The sequence below is a fragment of the Scaptodrosophila lebanonensis genome, unplaced genomic scaffold (assembly GCF_003285725.1).
Source record: "Scaptodrosophila lebanonensis strain 11010-0011.00,11010-0021.00 unplaced genomic scaffold, SlebRS2 tig00000053-arrow-pilon, whole genome shotgun sequence".
NCBI classification, from domain to species: Eukaryota; Metazoa; Arthropoda; class Insecta; order Diptera; family Drosophilidae; genus Scaptodrosophila; species Scaptodrosophila lebanonensis.
The window spans coordinates 10,383,596-10,402,627 of record NW_022060548.1 but is presented as its reverse complement, the minus strand read 5'-3'; the positions used below and the strand labels follow the sequence as shown (position 1 = coordinate 10,402,627).

The 19,032-nt window shown below is 41.9% G+C and overlaps 4 protein-coding genes across 4 annotated transcripts; 3 read left to right on the top strand and 1 right to left on the bottom strand.

Moving 5' to 3' along the window:
- Positions 1-1,417: 1,417 nt before the first annotated feature.
- Positions 1,418-8,007, top strand: LOC115623988. The gene is made up of 7 exons (XM_030518559.1): positions 1,418-1,536; positions 3,824-4,005; positions 4,076-4,747; positions 4,818-5,676; positions 6,295-6,746; positions 6,802-7,459; positions 7,517-8,007. Exons 1-7 carry the CDS (start codon positions 1,449-1,451, stop codon positions 7,765-7,767), a joined length of 3,162 nt encoding a protein of 1,053 aa, XP_030374419.1. The 5' UTR covers positions 1,418-1,448; the 3' UTR covers positions 7,768-8,007.
- A 1,001-nt stretch (positions 8,008-9,008) lies between these two features.
- On the top strand, positions 9,009-11,119 carry LOC115623977 (developmentally-regulated GTP-binding protein 2). Its single transcript, XM_030518548.1, has 4 exons — positions 9,009-9,167; positions 9,288-9,488; positions 9,548-10,212; positions 10,800-11,119. The coding sequence occupies exons 1-4, from the start codon at positions 9,104-9,106 to the stop codon at positions 10,959-10,961; spliced, it is 1,092 nt and encodes a 363-aa protein (XP_030374408.1). The 5' UTR covers positions 9,009-9,103; the 3' UTR covers positions 10,962-11,119.
- A 217-nt stretch (positions 11,120-11,336) lies between these two features.
- On the bottom strand, positions 11,337-13,107 carry LOC115623950 (nuclear pore complex protein Nup58). The gene is made up of 2 exons (XM_030518513.1): positions 12,220-13,107; positions 11,337-12,159 (listed from the first exon to the last, which is right to left on the bottom strand). The coding sequence occupies exons 1-2, from the start codon at positions 13,105-13,107 to the stop codon at positions 11,428-11,430; spliced, it is 1,620 nt and encodes a 539-aa protein (XP_030374373.1). The 3' UTR covers positions 11,337-11,427.
- A 307-nt stretch (positions 13,108-13,414) lies between these two features.
- Positions 13,415-15,021, top strand: LOC115624045. Its single transcript, XM_030518625.1, has one exon. It carries the CDS (start codon positions 13,531-13,533, stop codon positions 14,167-14,169), a length of 639 nt encoding a protein of 212 aa, XP_030374485.1. The 5' UTR covers positions 13,415-13,530; the 3' UTR covers positions 14,170-15,021.
- Positions 15,022-19,032: the final 4,011 nt, after the last annotated feature.

Genomic DNA, 19,032 nt, shown 5'->3' with positions numbered 1-19,032 from the left:
CTAGAGCAGAAGCAGAAGATTTGTCTACCCTATATAGCCATGTCCGTCTGTCTGTCCGTCCGTCTGTCTGTCTGTATGAACGCAAGGATCTCAGCAAGTACGAGAGCTAGAATAACCAAACTTGGTATTCAGGTTCTCCTGAGCAATAAGCAGATCAAGTTTGTTTATTTTTTCTGATACCCCCCCCCCCCCCCCCCATTCCCCTGCAATTCGTTCTTTTTTCCCATAAATCCCGTAATTTTTGGAATTTTACTCAGAAGAGTTAAGCATTCCTTTCTTGTTCGTCTTCTGGACTCGTGCCTGAACCATTATCACGAAGAACTTGTCATCCTTCTTCTTATGGATTGCAAGGGTCTTCTTGATCAGGTTTATGGTATAGGTTCGACAATCTCAAGCTTCAGATCCACAGACTTTATGATGCCGATGATGAAGCAGACCGGGCTAACTCTAGATGATGCCGATTTTAGAAGGCGTCGCACCACTTTTTGTTGTTGACAACAGGCACATGCAGAAAACTCTGGCTAGAACTTCTGAGCGCGGGGAAAACCGACAAAACAAATAACCAAACCCTTCTTTCCGATCGGTTTTATCCGATATCTTTGACAGGTTTCAGTTATAGCCATGCTGACAATGTGCTTCTGTGTAGCAGGGCTGATTAGAAAACAGGGAACTGTTTTTTATTTAACACCGAAAGAGATCCAACTCTTTCACTCTAACTTCCCACTTCACTTCTTTCTAGTCAGATGCAAGTAAAATAAATGAGATCTTAAATGAAAATCATAAACTTAACATTTTTTTCCTTCAACTATAAAAACTTTTGCGTTTGCTGTTGGCACCACTGTGGGGGAGGGGGGGAAAAAGGGGAAGCTCCTCAAGCCAGCAGAGCACTCAACGCCTTGCTGGTGCACTTCAGCAACACATCCTTTGGCCCCTGCCAATGCCGCTAATAACCAAACCGACAACAGCAACAACTCGTCGCCGTCATCATCATCATCTTCTTCAGCATCGTCGTTATTAAATTATCTCTGATGCGATAATAACACACTTAAGTTCATGAAGCAACCGCCCGCACCCCTCCCTGGCATCTTCTTTGCTGCGCCGCTATAAAAAGCGGCCGATTCTCTTCTATAGTTTATTCAAATGCAGTCAGCCAAGCTGCAGGCTCTGCTTTTCGTGACCTGTCCTGAGTGCTTGCTTTTGGCTCTCGAGTCCGTCCGCTTTTTATCAACCGTTGCGCTTAAGTGGTGCTCTTAAGTTTTAAGGGTGGTACTACGTTGGAAAGGGGTTCAAATCGAAAAGGTTGTTGTTGTTGTTTCATTTTGTTTGACTTTTCACCAGCGACATTACATTACGTCATGAAATTTGTGTCTTTTTTTCAAACATAATACAGAATATATATATTTTTGGAAATGTACGAGCATCTCTTTGAATTATTTTGCCGCAACAAGATGCTGCGTCAGAGACCAAGTCGAGGTCGTGGTTCTGTGGAAAAGATCGACCTTTGGAATTTTCGTCTGCTGAAGGTCAAAGTGCTGTGTGAGTAACACGCGCCTGAGTTGGCAAAAGTCAGTTGAAAACATGTCATTATCTAGATAGGCAAGCAAACTGTCAAAGAAGTCCTAAATGTGAACCATTAAGCATTTACGAATATGTGTTTTAGACTTCTAAATCCTTTTGCGACTTTTATGACTTCACAATAGTCCCTATCTTTCTAACTTTCCAATGAAAAACGAAATTCAAATGTAAGACAAATTTCTATAACTTCTCAATAGTAGAAAATGGAAGGATGTTTTTGTATGTTTTAAAGTTTTAAATGGAAATGCGAATATAAAAGTTATTTTTATAATCACATACTAGTCCCTATACTCTTAAAAATTCCAAATGAAAAACACATGTAAATACAATTTTTACAGCTTCAGAATATAGAAGCAAACTGGTTTAGTTTCCGTATCATGAGAAAACTTCCTTCAATTTTAGTAATTGGGGTATATTTTCAAACTCTAATTGAACATTTCATAACATAACAACACTCCGAACACTCTTAACAATAGATATTTTGAGCGTTAGAATTTTTTTTTGGAAACATAATTTGTTTTAGTTTTAAAAATAATGATATCGACTTTTTTGAAGTTTTTAAAATTGTTTTAACATTTTAGAATTAAGCAAGGAGAAAGAGATATGAGAATTCAATCACAATTCAATCTTTTTGATTGACACATTTTTTCTATTTATTAATAGATTTCAAATATATACAAGTAATTGGAGATTATATAGTATGATATAGAAGTGCAAAAAAAGTAGTCCTTTCCAAAAGTTTAGAATGGGAACATTTATTTTCAATTAATTTAGAGATTGTTGATAGAATATTTCATTATCTTCCCATTGCCAATTAATGGGAGGCTCGTTATGGAATCATTAAGTCGAATGAATGTTACCAGGTTATTATGAAAAAAAGGTGTCGCAAGCCCTACAAAAGAATATTCTACACTAGTTCATATACAAGTACTCTAAGAAATGTTTGTTTCTACAGAGAGTTAAAATCAGTAAGCAAATGAAAAAATTCAGAAAAATGTTGCAATTAGTTGTAATACTCGAAACAGATTTGCAAGGAAGGGATTTTAGATGAAGTTTTAACGTTTTTATTTATGAGAAATCTATATAAGTCAGTGACTCTGATCTGAACCTATAATTTTACATAATTTTGGTGAGAGATATTTTGAGAATTTTCTTTTGTATACTATTTTCAATTGGTATACTATTTTATTTTATTATATTAAAAACAATTGATAACAAACCTGCACAGCAGAGTATAATCTCCCCCTCTAATTTGTTTTTCAAAAAACGTAATAGCGAATCGCAATTTGCGTAAAAATGAACCATTTTTTTCTTATAATTCCCAACTAAACCTGTACCATGAGTAAGAACCTTATCACATACAAACCACTCCTACTACATATGTATAATGGAGGCCTTAAAGCCTTAACTTTATTGTTGCAGTATTTAAGTAACTAATCACATGCCCGAGTAAATGCCTTTCACTTGCGTAAGAAGCCAAACCACAGGTAGACCAAATATCTTGAATTATTTATAAGTCGCTAGTTAAAAGAAAGGAAGAGGAAGCACACACATGCGAGTACAAGTATTCATAGAACGGTGGTGACCCACTTGTCCGCATGCGGAAGCACTGTAGTGAATGGAAAGCATAGAGTTGTAGTTGGGACGGATGGGCAGCAACTCTGTGTGCGAGGGAGAGAGGCAGAGCGAGGGCGAGAGAGGAGCAACAAGCTGGCGGGCAAATATGGCGCGTCACTTCATTCATGAAACTGAATGAGGGTACATTGAACCGCTTGAATTATTATTAAGCAGTCGCTGTGGTTGGCGGTGGAGGGTTGGGCGTTGCGGGTCGGGTCGGGACGGGTCGGTTCTGTTCTGTTCGGGAGGGGTTGCGTAGGGAGTTGAGTTGAGTTGAGTTGAGTGGCACATATGGGACTGGTTGCGCAACAGTTGCCTGCTCGGTGGCTCAGGTGATGGTCGGGTGCAGTGTGTTGATAAACAAACCTGTGGCCAGCGTCTAACACGTGTCTGCTGCCCTCCCCGGTCGGTTGATAAGGGAGCCAGACGAAGGGTTTGCTGGCTAGGGCGCAGGCGCTGCGCAACGCACACAGCTGAGCGAGAGATTATTGATTTTTACACACAAGTAAGGGGCGACAGATTGCAGGCACAAATGCAAATGCAATAGCGCTGTAGAGGGAATAATAAAAATAAAGAAGCTGTGCGTAAAATAATTCAAAATTCAAAAAGTATAAGTGCTGCATATTTGTAGGCGCCGCGAAGAGCCTTTTAAGCAGCTGCAGGGGCTTTGGCATCGAGGAAGCAGCTGAAAATATGATCAAGCTGCGACCATATGTGCCCTCCAATCGCATTGCTGTGCGCGACTCCATCGATGAGGACATTAGCGATGACGTGGACGATGAGGTCTTTATCAAGGATGCGCGCTCGGCCAAGGTGAGTGTCAAGAGACCATTGATTGATAAAATTGAATTAGCATGTTGTTCTTTTTTGTTTGCTCTTATAGCGCAGCGAGGAGCAGGGGCTGAAGCGTCCGCTGATGGCGCCACGCCGCAAGCACAGTTCCGGCAGCTCACCCATCATGAAGAAGCATCACAGACGCTGTTGTCGTTGCTGTGAGCCCTTCTGCTATGCCCTCGCCGCCCTCACGGTTATATGTGCTCTGGTTAGTCTGGCCGCTCTCATTCTCACACTTTTCCCCTTGCCGTTGGAGCGCTTAAAGTCCTGGTGGCATAACGATGGCAGTGCTGACTACGCAGCTGGTCCTTTGGCCGCTGCCTCCAGGGGTACTGGAGGTACCTATGGCAGTACACAGGGCAGCGAGTTTGTGCCCTGCACTCAGATTAGTGTGCAAAATCGCTGGACACGCACGTTTGCGCGCATGAACAGCGAAAGTCCGCTCCGGGCGGCGGACTTAAATGGCGATGGCATTAAGGACATTGTCTTCGGCTATGGCGTGGATGATAATATCCATTATGAAGGCATACCGCTGCCGCGTTGTCAGTCCGCGCAGCAGGGCGACGATGTGCCCTGCGAGGGCGGCGTGATTGCCGTCAATGGACGCACCGGTGAGCTGCTCTGGCAGACCTGGAGTGTGGCGAATGTATTCTCCCTGCACTGCAGTGCGGATATAGATGGTGATGGCAGTCCCGATTGTGTGGCTGCCGGACGCTTGGGCGTGAGTTACAACTTAGTCTGGTGTTCGGTAAATGTTCTTGTCTTAATATCTTGTGTGCCGTGTCTTCCAGATGATCTTTGCCATCAATGGACGCAAAGGCAATGTTATTTGGACCTATCGAGAAATTGAAGTCGAAACTAACTCACCGATTGTCATGGATCTTTATACTATTAATGTGGTGCGTGACTTAAACGATGATGGCGTGCCCGAAATACTAGCTGCCCATCTGGAGGAGCGCGAGGAGTCAAAGGCAGGCCACATAAAGCTGATATCGGGCAAAACGGGCAAAGTTTTGCGCACCATACCCACACCATATCGCGAAGAAATGTTTGTGCCCATACAGATGATCACAAGGGGCGATGGCACGGAGCTGTTGTTGATACTCACTGGTGGCCAGAATACCGCTGGTGGCGTCTACAGTCTGCGTCTTCACGCACTCATGGCCTACACTAGCGAGAAGCACTTCACGCCCCTCTATCAGCAGCCTCGCTCGGGCCTCATGGTGCCCGCCGTACTCACCGATCTTAATGGCGATCATGTCGCCGATGTTGTTGTAGCTTCCTTCAATAGCACGGTCTATGCCTTCGATGGCAGAAACTTTAGCATGCTCTGGAACTTTACATTCCCGGCCAGCGAGTGCGTCAGCGCCATTGTGCCGGGGCACTTCAATAATGACAATGTCACTGACTTCATGGTCAAGTATAACACTGGACCCGGCTTTCCCGTCTACTACTACTCGCAGACAACCATACTAGATGGCCGCAATGGACAACCTCTGCTCAATGCGATGATGACAGACTCGGGAGGAGCCAGCAGCCTGTTGGGCGGTGTGTCCATTTCGCAAAGCTTTGGCGGGGACTTCTTTCTGCATTGGCAGTTACAGTGTCGGGATAAGCCCCATGCCAAGGATGCTTACGAGTTTGTGCCAGGTGAGTGCTCATTAACATACTTAGGCGACTCTCATAGATGGAGGAATTCAGGAAAATATAGTAACGAAGAAATGATTAATTGTGTTCCAAACGAACTTGGGCCGTATCTTTGAACCACTGGGAATCTTTTTCTTCGGTTAAAGGGGTTTCCAGCTGATTAATTGGGACTTGTGTGGGCTGAAATAGTATTCAGCATATGGGCACTTATATATCTTTTTACCATTACGACCACCATTTAGCCTCTTTTGAGTCTGAGTTTTGAAGAGTTTCCTGTATTCGTATAAACATATCTCTATATGTATTGATCGAACCCGAGGCTATAAGGGATTCTCGTTCTTCGGTTGAGAATGATGTCGTCTTTCTCGGAAATGTAAATGTGTTCTTTATCTGAGAGTAGGGTAGCAGTAGTTCCTACTTAAACTTATGGCCCTGATACAGTATCCGCCGGATCTTTAGAACACCCGAGATTAATAGAATTACCTACTAATATATCACTTCTTTAGCAGACACTCTTATCTGAGAGTAAGAGTGCAGTAGTTCCTTTTTCTTTTCTTCGCCGTATCCTTAGAACATCCATGATTTATGGAATCACCTACTAATTTATAACTTCTTTAACAGACAGTGACATCATTCTGCAAGCCCGCGCTGACACCTGTCGTTTGCGCTACAATGAGTCCACTGTAGTCAAGCTCTACGCCATAGCCAGGCATATTGAACCACCGGGTGCGGTGCTGTTCAGCACGGATGATCTGGAGGTGCGACTAAATCGCACTCTGCGTCCAGCTCAGAAGAGCAAACAGTCCCCACTAAAGCATCCCAAGCTGCTCAAAAAGTTGCTCCAAAACCGCGAACAGCTGCTACGCAAGGTGGCCGAGGCGGAGGCGGCAGCTGAGGCACAAACGGAGCAGTCGCTGGCTGCTAAGCATGCGAAGCACCGCAAGCTCCACAATCCACTCATCGAGCAGGAGGTGCTGCAGGAACTGTTGCCTGCAGCCGCGGTAGCGGCCCAGAATGAACCCGGAGGCAATTATTATCTGGGAAATAATGGCGCCGGAGGCTACAAGGAGTTTGTAAGTAGAGGGAGAAAAAGTGTAAATAGTTCGACTAAGTATCTAGTTTTCGCAGAAGGACTATGAGCCGGCAGAAAATGCGAACCCATTGCGTGTGCCCGAGGAATACGAGTTGCTCTACAATGACAACGAGGTACCACAGCTGCAGAATCAGAACGAGCGGCCCATACACCTGCGCAGCAAATATCCTACCGCTGGCAATAGAGACGTGCGCAGCGAGGGCTATTCGGTCCCTACTTTACAGACCACTACAGGCCTTCCACTGACCGCCGAGTCACAGCTGAGTCTGTGGGATTTGGAGCTGGAGCACGAAGCACATGAACAGGCAGCCGATGCAGCTGCGGCTGCTGCTGCCAATCTGCCACCCACACCAGCGAGCATGCCGGACTATCGCCGCCGCAAGCGACAACGTCGTGCCGAAACCGAGAACAGCAGCACCCTAAAAAGCACCGCAAACATGGCGAGCAGCCGCAGCTCTGGTCCTGTGGAGGATGGCGATGGGGTAACTGCGTCTGCTGCAACGGAAGAGGAGCCCACTGACTGGTACCTAGCTTCCATTTCGTCGACGGGTGTGCTGCTAAAGGCGCTGGGAAATGCCACCTCGTCGCTAGACTTTGCCTTCGTGCTCAATATACGCGAGTCGGAGGCCTACCCGCCGTTATTCTCGCCGCAGGATCTCAACTGCGTCGAGGAGCAAATAAGCGCCTATAAAAGTAAGCTCGAATTTAAATATTTATCTACAAAAATGGGCTTAAACTCGTCGCTTTCAGGCTACACTATGGATAACTTGCGTGTGCTGCGCAAGCAGTTCCTCAAGCAGTGCCTGTCCGATCGGCTGGTGGACGCCGAGCCAGCGCTTCCCAAATATGAATCACAGCTGATTATCACGCGGATCGGCATCACCTGCACCTGCCGGTCCCTGCAACCGGGCGAGGTCTGCTCCGAGTTGGACCACATCGACGCCCAGCGCTGGACTGAGTTCATGGGTAACGACGGCAATGGCTACTACGCCAATACCTAAGCAGTCTCAAGTTTTTTCCTCCCTCTTGTAATTTACATAACTGTCTTCGTGTGAGTGTTACTCGTAAATTGTAATTGTAATTGTGTGTGCGTGTATTTGTGTATATTTTATGCGTTCGCACAATGCGCAGGCACAAAATCGTAGTTTTATGATTATCTTTTTAATTAGACGTTAACTTTTTGATTTTTGATAAATGTCCTTTTTGATTATTTTAACAAATAAATAAGAAATACTAGCCTAGATAGGGGTAATTTTTTAAAATGCGCGCCCACAACTCTAGCATTAAAATACTAGCACATAGTCGTTCGTATTTCTGCTTTGGTATTGTGTTGCACAGCACCTACGGTCACACTGTCAGCAGGCGTGTGCAAAGGCTTTAGAGATGAGACTATTATTAAAAAGATGAACAAAATTGGCGTTTTTCTAAAACTCAAAACAAATCTACATTAATTCATTCGATGCAAATATTTTAATAATATTAAATCTAAATATAATTAATAAAAAAAAGAGTAACAATTGATTCGAAATTAGCAAATACGCAACATTGTCGCAGCTGCATTTATCTGCTTCTGATTATTACCTGAATTTAAAATAGTAATTTATCCATTTTTTTAAAACTGTCGTGAAATATTTAAATTATTAGTATTATTTCACTGAGCATTTCACTAATATTTCTTTTTAATTTAAAAATGTTTTATAAACAGCTGCTATTTTCATAATTACTTTATTTTAGAGTGGATTTACATTTTTTTGTACATGATGTATACTAAATTTTTAAATTTCTATATATATTTATAAATCCTATCCTTTGTTAGGGCAATTTACAGATGCTTGTGAAATTTGATTTAAATCGGTTCAGTAGTTTCGCAGTCTATCGATGACAAACCTTGAGACACGTGAATTTTATATGTAATACCAAGCACCTAGCTCTACAATGATCCCCAATTGGAAACACTCCTATTTTGTGCCTATAATTCATAGCTTACTCTAATGTACATGTTTTTTACCATTTACTTGCCAGCTGTTGACGTAGTGCTTAACCTTATCTAAAGATTAACCTCAATCCTACCGCCTTCGGATTAGTTTAGTAATTATGATTTTATGTTTTAAAATTATGTATTTCAAATTAATCCCTTTCATTTTAATTTGTACACTAAAAAAACACTTACAGTTCGTTCGACATAACATCGAATAACTCTTTGTCCGCAAAGTCACGCACAGTCACGCACCCGTCTCTACTACTCCCTAGCTCGCAGCTAAAATTCATAAACATCAAATTGTTATTGCTTGCGACGGGTAACCATTAAATGCGAGCCCCAGACACGACAGCAACAAAATGGGTATCCTAGAGAAAATAGCAGAGATCGAGCGGGAAATTGCGCGAACCCAAAAGAACAAAGGTGGGTGGAAAATACGTATACATCCGAGTGACCGGCGCGGTCGCCGGTCGCAGAGCAGCGGAATTCGCAACGCTGGCAAAAATTAAGGTTAGAATTATAGTCTTTGTTTGTTGTTGGCAGCCACCGAATACCATTTGGGCTTGTTGAAGGCAAAGCTTGCCAAGTATCGATCGCAGCTGCTGGAGCCGTCGAAGAAGGGCGAGAAGGGCGAAGGATTCGATGTGCTGAAGAGCGGAGATGCGCGTGTGGCATTAATCGGTTTCCCGTCGGTGGGAAAGTCCACCATGTTATCAACATTGACGAAGACTGAGTCAGAGGCGGGTACGAAGTCATGTTAATTCAAATGTATAGCTCCAACCAATTGAAACCTTTCTGCTTAGCCAACTACGAGTTCACCACACTGACCTGCATTCCGGGAGTTATCGAGTACAAGGGCGCCAATATACAGCTGCTCGATCTGCCGGGTATCATTGAGGGTGCTGCCCAAGGTAAGGGTCGTGGTCGTCAGGTAATTGCCGTGGCCCGTACGGCAGATCTGGTGCTGATGATGCTGGACGCCACAAAGCCGAATGTGCATCGTGAGCTGCTGGAACGGGAATTGGAGTCTGTGGGCATACGGCTGAATAAGCGGAAGCCCAACATTTACTTTAAACAGAAAAAGGGCGGTGGTCTGAGCTTCAATGCCACCTGTTCCCTGACGCGCTGCAACGAGAAAATGGTTCAAACCATTCTCCACTCGTTTAAGATCTTTAATGCCGAGGTGCTGTTCCGGGAGGATTGCACCGAGGACGAGTTCATCGATGTGGTCACTGCGAATCGCGTCTATCTGCCATGCTTGTATGTGTACAATAAGATCGATCAGATCTCCATTGAGGAGGTGGATCGACTGGCCCGACAGGACTTCTCTATCGTAGTCAGTTGTAACATGAAGCTTAATCTGGACTACATGCTGGAGGCCCTCTGGGAAGCCTTGCAGCTCATACGGGTCTATACCAAGAAGCCGGGTGCGCCTCCAGATTTCGACGATGGTTTGATTCTGCGAAGGGTGAGTTGACGCCAGAGTTTTGGAAATCTTAAAGAAAGTTATATATAAATGGCTTAAAAATAGAACTCGGCATACATTTCATAGTTGGTTATATAAGAACCATCCCTAGGAATCTATAATTGGAAGATCTTGAAAAGAATCCCTAGATTTTCTCAAATTATTTTCTTGACATTAGAGAAGTTGTAAGAACATATTTGTTTATCTATCTGAGAGTATTTACAGCCAAATGAATTTAAAACTAGTACTATTTAAGAAAAATGAGAATTTGGAATTAGTTTTCCAAAACAAACCTATCTATTTATAATAATTTCTCTCTATATAACACAGTTTTTCTAAATGACTGATTAGTAATCAGTCCCATACGGAAATTCAATTACAAACATGACACCTTGGGGAAATTCGAACTCCAAAGGGGGAAAAATAGCTTCAAAGTTGGTTTGCAAAATGCGTGTTTTTAAAACAAATCGACTTCAAACTTTTGTAACAAAAGCTTTAATTTGAGAGATATCATCGAGTTGATATCATTTTATGTGATCTTACTTGCTTTTCCGAGATAATTCGATGTAATCTTTCTTTTCCGATTTCAGGGTGTCAGTGTGGAGCACGTCTGTCATGCCATTCATCGTACTTTGGCGGCACAATTCAAGTACGCGCTGGTTTGGGGGACAAGCACGAAATACTCGCCACAGCGTGTAGGAATTGCTCACGTGATGGCCGACGAGGATGTCATTCAGGTGGTTAAGAAATGAGGAGTTGGCTTTAATGTGCATTGTGTGTGTTGGGGAAATGCTGTCGTTATCCTGAGACGGTAAGGATATTTTTTATAAAAAGTAAATATGGAACGCGTTTGTTGATTTAATGCTTGGCCCGATTGAATTGAAATATATCTATATATTCTATAAAAGAACATAACATTTATATATTAAATTAATTCCCAAAGAAATACTATTCAATAATATTAGAGCGAATGTTTGTGATTTCTTATTTTCGCTTCTTACCTCGTCAAGAGGTTTTTTAATATCGCTCTAACAATCGTGAACTTTTGAGTAAATTCGAGTGATAATCATCGGATTGGAAATTTGCTGACCCGGAGGAATTGATATTTTTATTGAAATATCAGTAAATTCTATAAAAGAGCAGACATCATTTTATTTCGATTCCAAAAAGAGAAATACACTATTTAACAATAACAGGGAATTTCTGAGTAAATTCTAATCATTTGCCTGTGGCCAGATTGGAGGAGGAGGGCGCCGCGGCAGTCGAGGCATAACTTCTATTTAGTGTGGTGATCGCAGATATATTGGAAAAGGGCGTTGGCCCGGAACCGATGCGGTTGGGCTCTACGGGCTTGACGGGCGGATTGTCAATCTTTTCAAAGACGTTGCTGGCATCGCGCAGCTTATAGCGACGCAGATTCAAATACTGCTCCTTTTGCTCCTCCACGCGTTGATGCACCTCGTGCAGACGTCCGGCCAGGGAGACAAAGGACTCGTTCAGCTGACGGAAGCAGCGTTTCAGATGTTCGGCCGAGATGCTCTGCGGATTCGTCAGCGACTGCATGTGGCATTCGGTGAGAGTGATTTGCTCTCGGACTGCAATGAGTTCCTGCTCGTATTTGGCGACCAGACACTGGAAATACTGAAAGGGCATATTGTTCTCGTACTGCAGACCGGCGGGCGTATCCTGTGTGCGTTGTGCCATCTCCAGTGCTTGTATAGCCTTCGCCGTCTCGTTTCTCATCAATTTGATTTGCTGATTGTTGTCGTCTACGGAATTGGCCATTTCCTGCAGTGTCCATTGGATGTTCATGATGTCCACGCCCACATTTGTGAACTTGTTGGTGGAGGTGCGTCCAATGTCCGAAGAGATGGTCTTCTGCTGCTTAATGTAGGCCTTCAAAGCGTCCACAGTCTTGACGATCTCATCCGGCACTTGTGTTTCCTTAATCTGCTGATGAAGAAAAGGTGTAAAGTTAATGATCCTTCCCCCTTAAAAGTGTTGCCTTACCTTGACGCCATCCTTCGCGCTGTCACCCAACTTTGGCTGTGTGGCGCTCACATCTATGCCGCCTAGGCCTACAAAAGCGGGTGGCGCAGCCGCTTGTGGTGCGCCACTGGTCAGTGGCTTGCCAAAGATGCCTGTGCTGGCGGCTGTGCTGGCCGGCGCCAATATATTCCCACCACCCAATCGCAGAGACGTATTAAATGGCTGCGCCGTCGCCGTTGTCGTCATCGTGTTAAAGTTCAAGCTGGCCGCTGTCGTTGGCTGCGCTCCGCCCAGCGGCGGCTTATTGAAGGCAAATGGCCCAACACCACCAGCTAGAGAGGTGGGTATCATCGAATTGGCCGCTGTTGTGGCTGTCGACGCAAAGGCGCCAAAGGCCGGCGGTGCTGTGGTCGGCGCGCTTGTTGCCGGTGTGCCAAAATTGAAGCTTGGCGCTACGCTAGCTGACGGCACAGCGGAGCCAAAGCTGGGCAAGGGAGTGGATGTTGCCGGCGTCCCAAAGGCTGGCAGAGCTGTTGTGGCCGCTGCTGTTCCAAAGCCGGGCAGTGCGGTAGTTGCTGCTGGCGCTCCAAATCCTGGCAGAGCTCCAGTCTGTGCTCCAGGCGCGCCAAATGCTGACAAAGTTCCGGTCCCTCCAAACGTTGGCAAGCCTCCAGTCGTCGCCGTCGTCGGTGCTCCAAATCCCATAGTGGGTGCGGCACTGGCGGGCGTGCTTCCAAATCCAAAACCTGGTGCTGCCGCAGCCGCTGCTGCGCCCAACGTCGGAGTGCTACCGAAGGCTGGCGGCGGTGCCGCATTTGCTGGTTTTGACGCGCCAAAACCGAAGCCGCTGTTTGCGGGCGCCGGGCCGCCGAGGCCCGTGTTAGTTGTTGGCGTGCCGAAAAAAGACATCGTTGTGTGCTGCGCGTTTATAAATACTATTCGATTTTGTTCGCCTTGAAACTAACAATTACAAATAATTGCGTGCATGTGTGAAATTATTCTGCTTGAGTGTAAGTGTGACCCTACCGGATGGCTGTGCGCACATCGATAGTGTCTGTCACGTACGGCTCTCTAGCTATCGATGATTGTGTGTGCTTCCAGTGGTGGAAAGCGCCGCCACTCATTTAAATACATCGTTAATGCGCGTAAGCATGAAATAATCAAATGTATAGAACATTTGTGCATGCTTATTTAACTTTACGCAAATTCGATATATTTAGGCATGAAATTAGACCACATTTTAAAATCGTAACCGATAAGTAAATACGCGTCAGTGTTGTGCAGTGTGCACGTAGTACAAGTTATTGCCACTAGGTGGTGATTCGTTCCCATATGCGATCTACAGTTATTTTTCAGCCACAAATTTTAGTTACGCACATTTTGCGATCGCTGTTGAAAATGTCGGAAATTGAAGAGGAAAATAATCAATACCTGATGGATACAGGTGTGCTACCACGTTTGCTGGAGATACTGGAGCAAATGGCGGATATTGAGCCGCCACCAGATGATCCGTTAATGCACATTCTGCACGCATTGGGCTGCCCGGTCATACCGCAGTCCCAGATGAAGGCACTCGAACGCAAAGTTTCGCGCGCCCACGACGAGCTTCGCAACCTACGCCGCCTGCTCATCGATTTGGGTGGCGAGGAGTTCCTCTACGATAGCGACAGCGACGAGGAGCAGTATGTGGGATCCGTGACGGCCTTGGGACTGCCACAAATTACCACGCACCCTAACTCTCCGCCAGCGGGTCTGCGCCGCCGCACCTCTTCCTTTGCGACTGAGGACTCGTCCCCAACACTCTCGCCCTCATCGTCGCCGCCACCACCACCACTGCCGCCACAATACTATGTGGATGCAGCCATCGTTGCTGTGGAACAGCCAGCGGTTTTACAAGAAACTGAACCGCCAGCGGTTGATGATGATGAGAAGCCGTGCTGCAGTCGATCGGTGTGCAAGAATTTGAGTTGATTTGTTTATAATTTTTAAGCTACATCAAGCGCCCGCTATTATGTATGGAGTACATAATCTATGAGGCGAATATATTTGCAGTAAGAAGTCGTCAATAGTAAGCTCCCGATTATGTGTGGAGTATTTTAGCCATAAGTAAAGAATGTTTTACTCTCGAACTGATGTGGAGTGTGAAATGGAAATGAATTTCTAAATTTAAATGTGGTTTATACAAAAAATACTTAGTTTTCTATTATGTATGGAGTACATAATCTTTAAGGCGAACATTGTCAAAGGAAACAACTAATAATGTTGAGATTCCAAAATATGAAACTATATATGCAGTAAGAAGTCGTTAATAGTAAGCTCCCGATTATGTGTGGAGTATTTTAGCCATAAGTAAAGAATGTTTAACTCTCTATCTGCTGTGGATTATGAAATGGAAATGAATTCCTAAATTTAAATGTGGTTTATACAAAAAATACTTAGTTTTCTATTATGTATGGATTCTATATATTAATAACTTAAAATTAATAAGTTAACGTCTGATTATGTTTGAAGTAATTCCCCAATTTCGACTCTTGCAAAAGAAATGTTATCATATTATGTAAGAAGCACATGAAGTTATTAACTAAATAATAATACATTTTACAATCATGTAGAGTATAAAAGAAATCAGTAGCTAATTGATTGATTGCCTGATTTCTGACTATGTTGAAAGGCATATGTATGAAAGAATAATAAGCCCTAAATAATGTTAAATTGTTCATCATGTAACGCCTATTGAAGCAAAATTGGCAATTATTTACTGAGCCTCGATTATGTGTGAGGAATACAGACATTTATGTGAAATAAATAACGATAAACGTTAAATAATGTTTTCCCAATTCTCGATCACTAATTAAAATTGTAAAACCAGGAGGAGAGTGTTAGGGTAAGCCAAGTGCCTGTCTGGCCATTAGCTTTAATTGCGAATTTGGCTGTCGAGCTATTTAGCCAACAAATATACATATGTATGTATGTATGTATGTTTGCTCAGTTGTGTTTGTCTGCAGTCCAACCTGGGAAATCAATAACTAATATATGAAATACATGCCATGCAGTGCTGTTGCCAATGCCTGTCCTTACATATTGTTGTTGTTGCAGTTGTTGTTGTTATTAGGGGGCCAAAGCCAAACAATGCATCAATTCAATTAACTCGAACACAACGCTGACGTTTCGTCGCCGGAAAGTGCAGCTGCCAAGGATATGCTCCCATTGGCGCAAGCAAATTAAATTTGTAACACATGTAGAACTTCAGCACGATTGGGTTCGCAGCACTGTTCGGGTTAAGAGCGGCACAGCTCTCGTAACATTTATTTTCAAAAAATTATGGATTTGCAAATCGTTCGTATGCCTTTTCTAAACGTTTTGTAATCGTTTCAAAAAAATTATACTGCAATTATGTACTGTTAATATTTACAATTACTTGAATTAAACTTAAAGAAAAATACAGTTAAAGCTTAAACTAGGAGTTAAGGCTTTTTTAAATTGTATATTTATAATTTTTATATCCTGTACCCAAAGGGTACAAGGGTATATTAGTTTTGTGCGAGTGTACATGTAACGCACAGAAGGAGGCGTGGCAGACTCCACAAAGTATATATATTCCTGATCAGCATGACAAGCCGAGTCGATATAGCCATGTCCGTCTGCCCGCCGGTCTGTCCGTCCGTCTGTCTGTCCGTCTGTCTGTATGAACGCAAGGATCTCCGAAAGTATAAGAGCTAGAATAGCCAAACTTGGTATACAGATTCTCCTGAGCCCGAGAAAGGACGAGTTTGTTCATTTTCTCCGATACATTAAATTAATTTAATTAATTAATTAATTAAATTAAATTTATTTTTTGTGGGGTGGTACAGGGTATTTAAGAGTTGAGCCTGCTCGACTTTAGCATTCCTTTCTTGTTTTAAATCAATTGGTCAGGTAACAACAGGATGTGGCTCTCTTCTCTCTTTTTTCTCTTTTATTCTCTCTTCTATTCTTCTTTTGTTAATATAAATAATATAATATACAATTTATTTTAATTTGTAAACAATTTTCAATCTTTCTTTAAGGAGCTGAATTTGTTGCCAGGATTAAATTTTAAATTTCCGTGCAACAATTGTTTTCGTTGGTAAGCGAATTGTTGATGCAATAAACAAGGACATATATAGTACAAAGAACACAGGTGAGTACAACCACTTCGATTAGTTAAAAGGCTTGGTAAGAACTGAAATATCTAAATGCGAACACATCTCTAGCTTAATACAATGAGAACAGAACAATGGTTCGAAATACCGAATAGAAGCATTTAACTTGGATATTTAAACACGTTTTTTATAAAATTTGGTCCTCGATAAAAAAAAAACTGATTGATTTTCTTTGTGATAATTTCATATAAACATTTTCTTCTCACAATTGCAGAAAGAACGAGTGCTTCGCAATTTTTAGTAATTTAAAAAAAAATTAAAAATACAATTCCTCAAACCAGGTTTTAATTATTAGCAGTTAAAAAGCTATTTCTTAAATTTCCTGAATTTAAAAAAATAAAAGTCTACTTACATATGAACCCACAAAGATATGTATACTCGTATGAATATTTCAAACATCTATGTAGTCGCTGAAATATGAATTTATAAAAAGCGTCAACTTTTCTCATTACTCCTTTCATTAAAACAAAAACTTAAAGCAACATCTTTTTAAAATAACCAGTATCCCTAGTCCGCAAAAAACCGATTCAATGTCGAATTTATAGTATGTTGATACCTATATTTTGCGCTAACAACGGCATAAAAAATGGGGAAAAATGTCTGCAAAAATGTTGCTGTTGTTATTTTGCATCTGTGCGATAAATCTTTCTAATCCGCTGGAACGGGACAGCTGCATGTCAGTTTGACAAATAAACTGCAGCCGCTTACATAAATATTTGTTGGCCAAAACGAGAAAAAGCCAAAAAAGTGTCAAAAAATATGCCATAAAATAAAATAGCAAGCGAAAAGCAAATAAAAATAAAATATAGACTAAATACTGTGACGGCTGTTTTTAATTGCAATGCTTGGCTCCACAACCCAACTCTGATACCCTTACCATCCTGATAGTGTTTGCAACAATTGGCAGAAGAGAAGAAAATAAAGTTATTCGATGTAGTATGGACAGTGTGATCTAAAACTAGCCGACCTTTTTATTAATTGAATAAAACATGTCTGGTATTACTATACATTTATTTCAAAGCTAATATATATTTAAAATATAAACCATTTAACCCAATACAATGTTTGGAACGATCAAGCAATTAATTTATGAACTTTTTTCACTCGGTTTTTGGAATCCAAAAATTTCCATCCCTACATTTTTAATTGAAAATGTTGAATACTTACACGCATTAATCTTAAAAGTTAACAGAGAATATAAAAGAAATATACCCTTTTATCGCTTAGTTGCAGGGTATTCGGGGTATCAGGCGTACCTTTTTTAGCAATCAAAAGTGTAACGAAAATAAACTCTACATAACCTTTCCATCAAAAAATAAGAGAGTATTTCCGCCTCCGTTTATCTGGCTTAGCTCTGCTTTTTAGTTAGTATGTTTTTATTTTGTATTTTGTATATTTGTGGCTGCAACTAACGTGAATAATCGCTGCGGAAATTGCCGTTTAACGGCAAATTGCGGCTGTCAGTGCGGCGAGGGGTGATTTCGCTAACAAAATGGCTGCCAAAACAAGCGGCGTGATAATTGATTGAAACAAAATGGCGCCGCATTGGTCGTCTCCTAAACTTAAGCTGCATTCTCTCTGCCATTTAATCTTTGCATGCTGGAAGCCGCAGCCTGCAAAGTGGCCAGCGGACAGCGACCAGCGGCCTTTGCCTGCACATCTAAATAAAAAAGGAAGGACGAAAATCTGCTTTTCCATGTCAGTTTTGGGGAAACGTAAAACTTTAAACGTAAAATACGAGCCCATCGGGAAGCGGTGGCGCACAAAAAACAAACTGCACATTGAGGCATTGAGTCAAAAAGCAAATAAAACCGCCTGGGGTGTCAGGCAATAAACCCAAGGCTGGCAACAACGCCGACTGAATGCACTGACAGTTAATGGCACTACGAAGTGTATTCGCTTTTGAAACAAAAATTTTAAAATATGTTCAGATGAGTGTTATTCTAAAAGAAGACGCTGCAAAGGAAACTTTAAACATAAAAATAGATTTTTTTAGAGGACCTAAGCTATGGTCAGACGGGCAAGTAATTTGCACAAACTGGTCGAATTCTGCACGTATGTAATGTTATTTCAAAAACTAACTAACTAACTGTACTTAGATATAATTTTCTGCTGCTACAAAATTCATTGCGAATTACTTTTTAATGTCTATTTGTAAAATAACACAAATTTGTATGCAAATTGTTTTACCATACTATTAAGCTTTGAATTAACGACTGAAATATATATATATATTTAGTCGTTCCAATACGTTTCAAAACATTTGTGAATTTTGTGTAACAGGATTCATAATATTTGTTCGCTTTACGCTTTTGCTTGAAGGACTTGTGAAATCATTTCGGAAAAGATTGATATTATATATTAAATTCAAATTGAAAAAGAAATTCACGAATCATAACATAATATTTTCGAATCTACAACTTTTTAGAAATACTTCACAACTGAATTGTATTGTATTTTTGGAAATTCAATCTATATTTGATTATATATTTTAATATTTTCGAATCTACAACTCTTTAGAAATACTTCACAACTGAATTGTATTGTATTTTTCAATCTATATTTGATTATATATTTTAATATATTTTAAAATCTTAAACATTTTAGAAATACTCCGCAACTAAATTGTTTTGTATTTTTGGAAATTCCATCT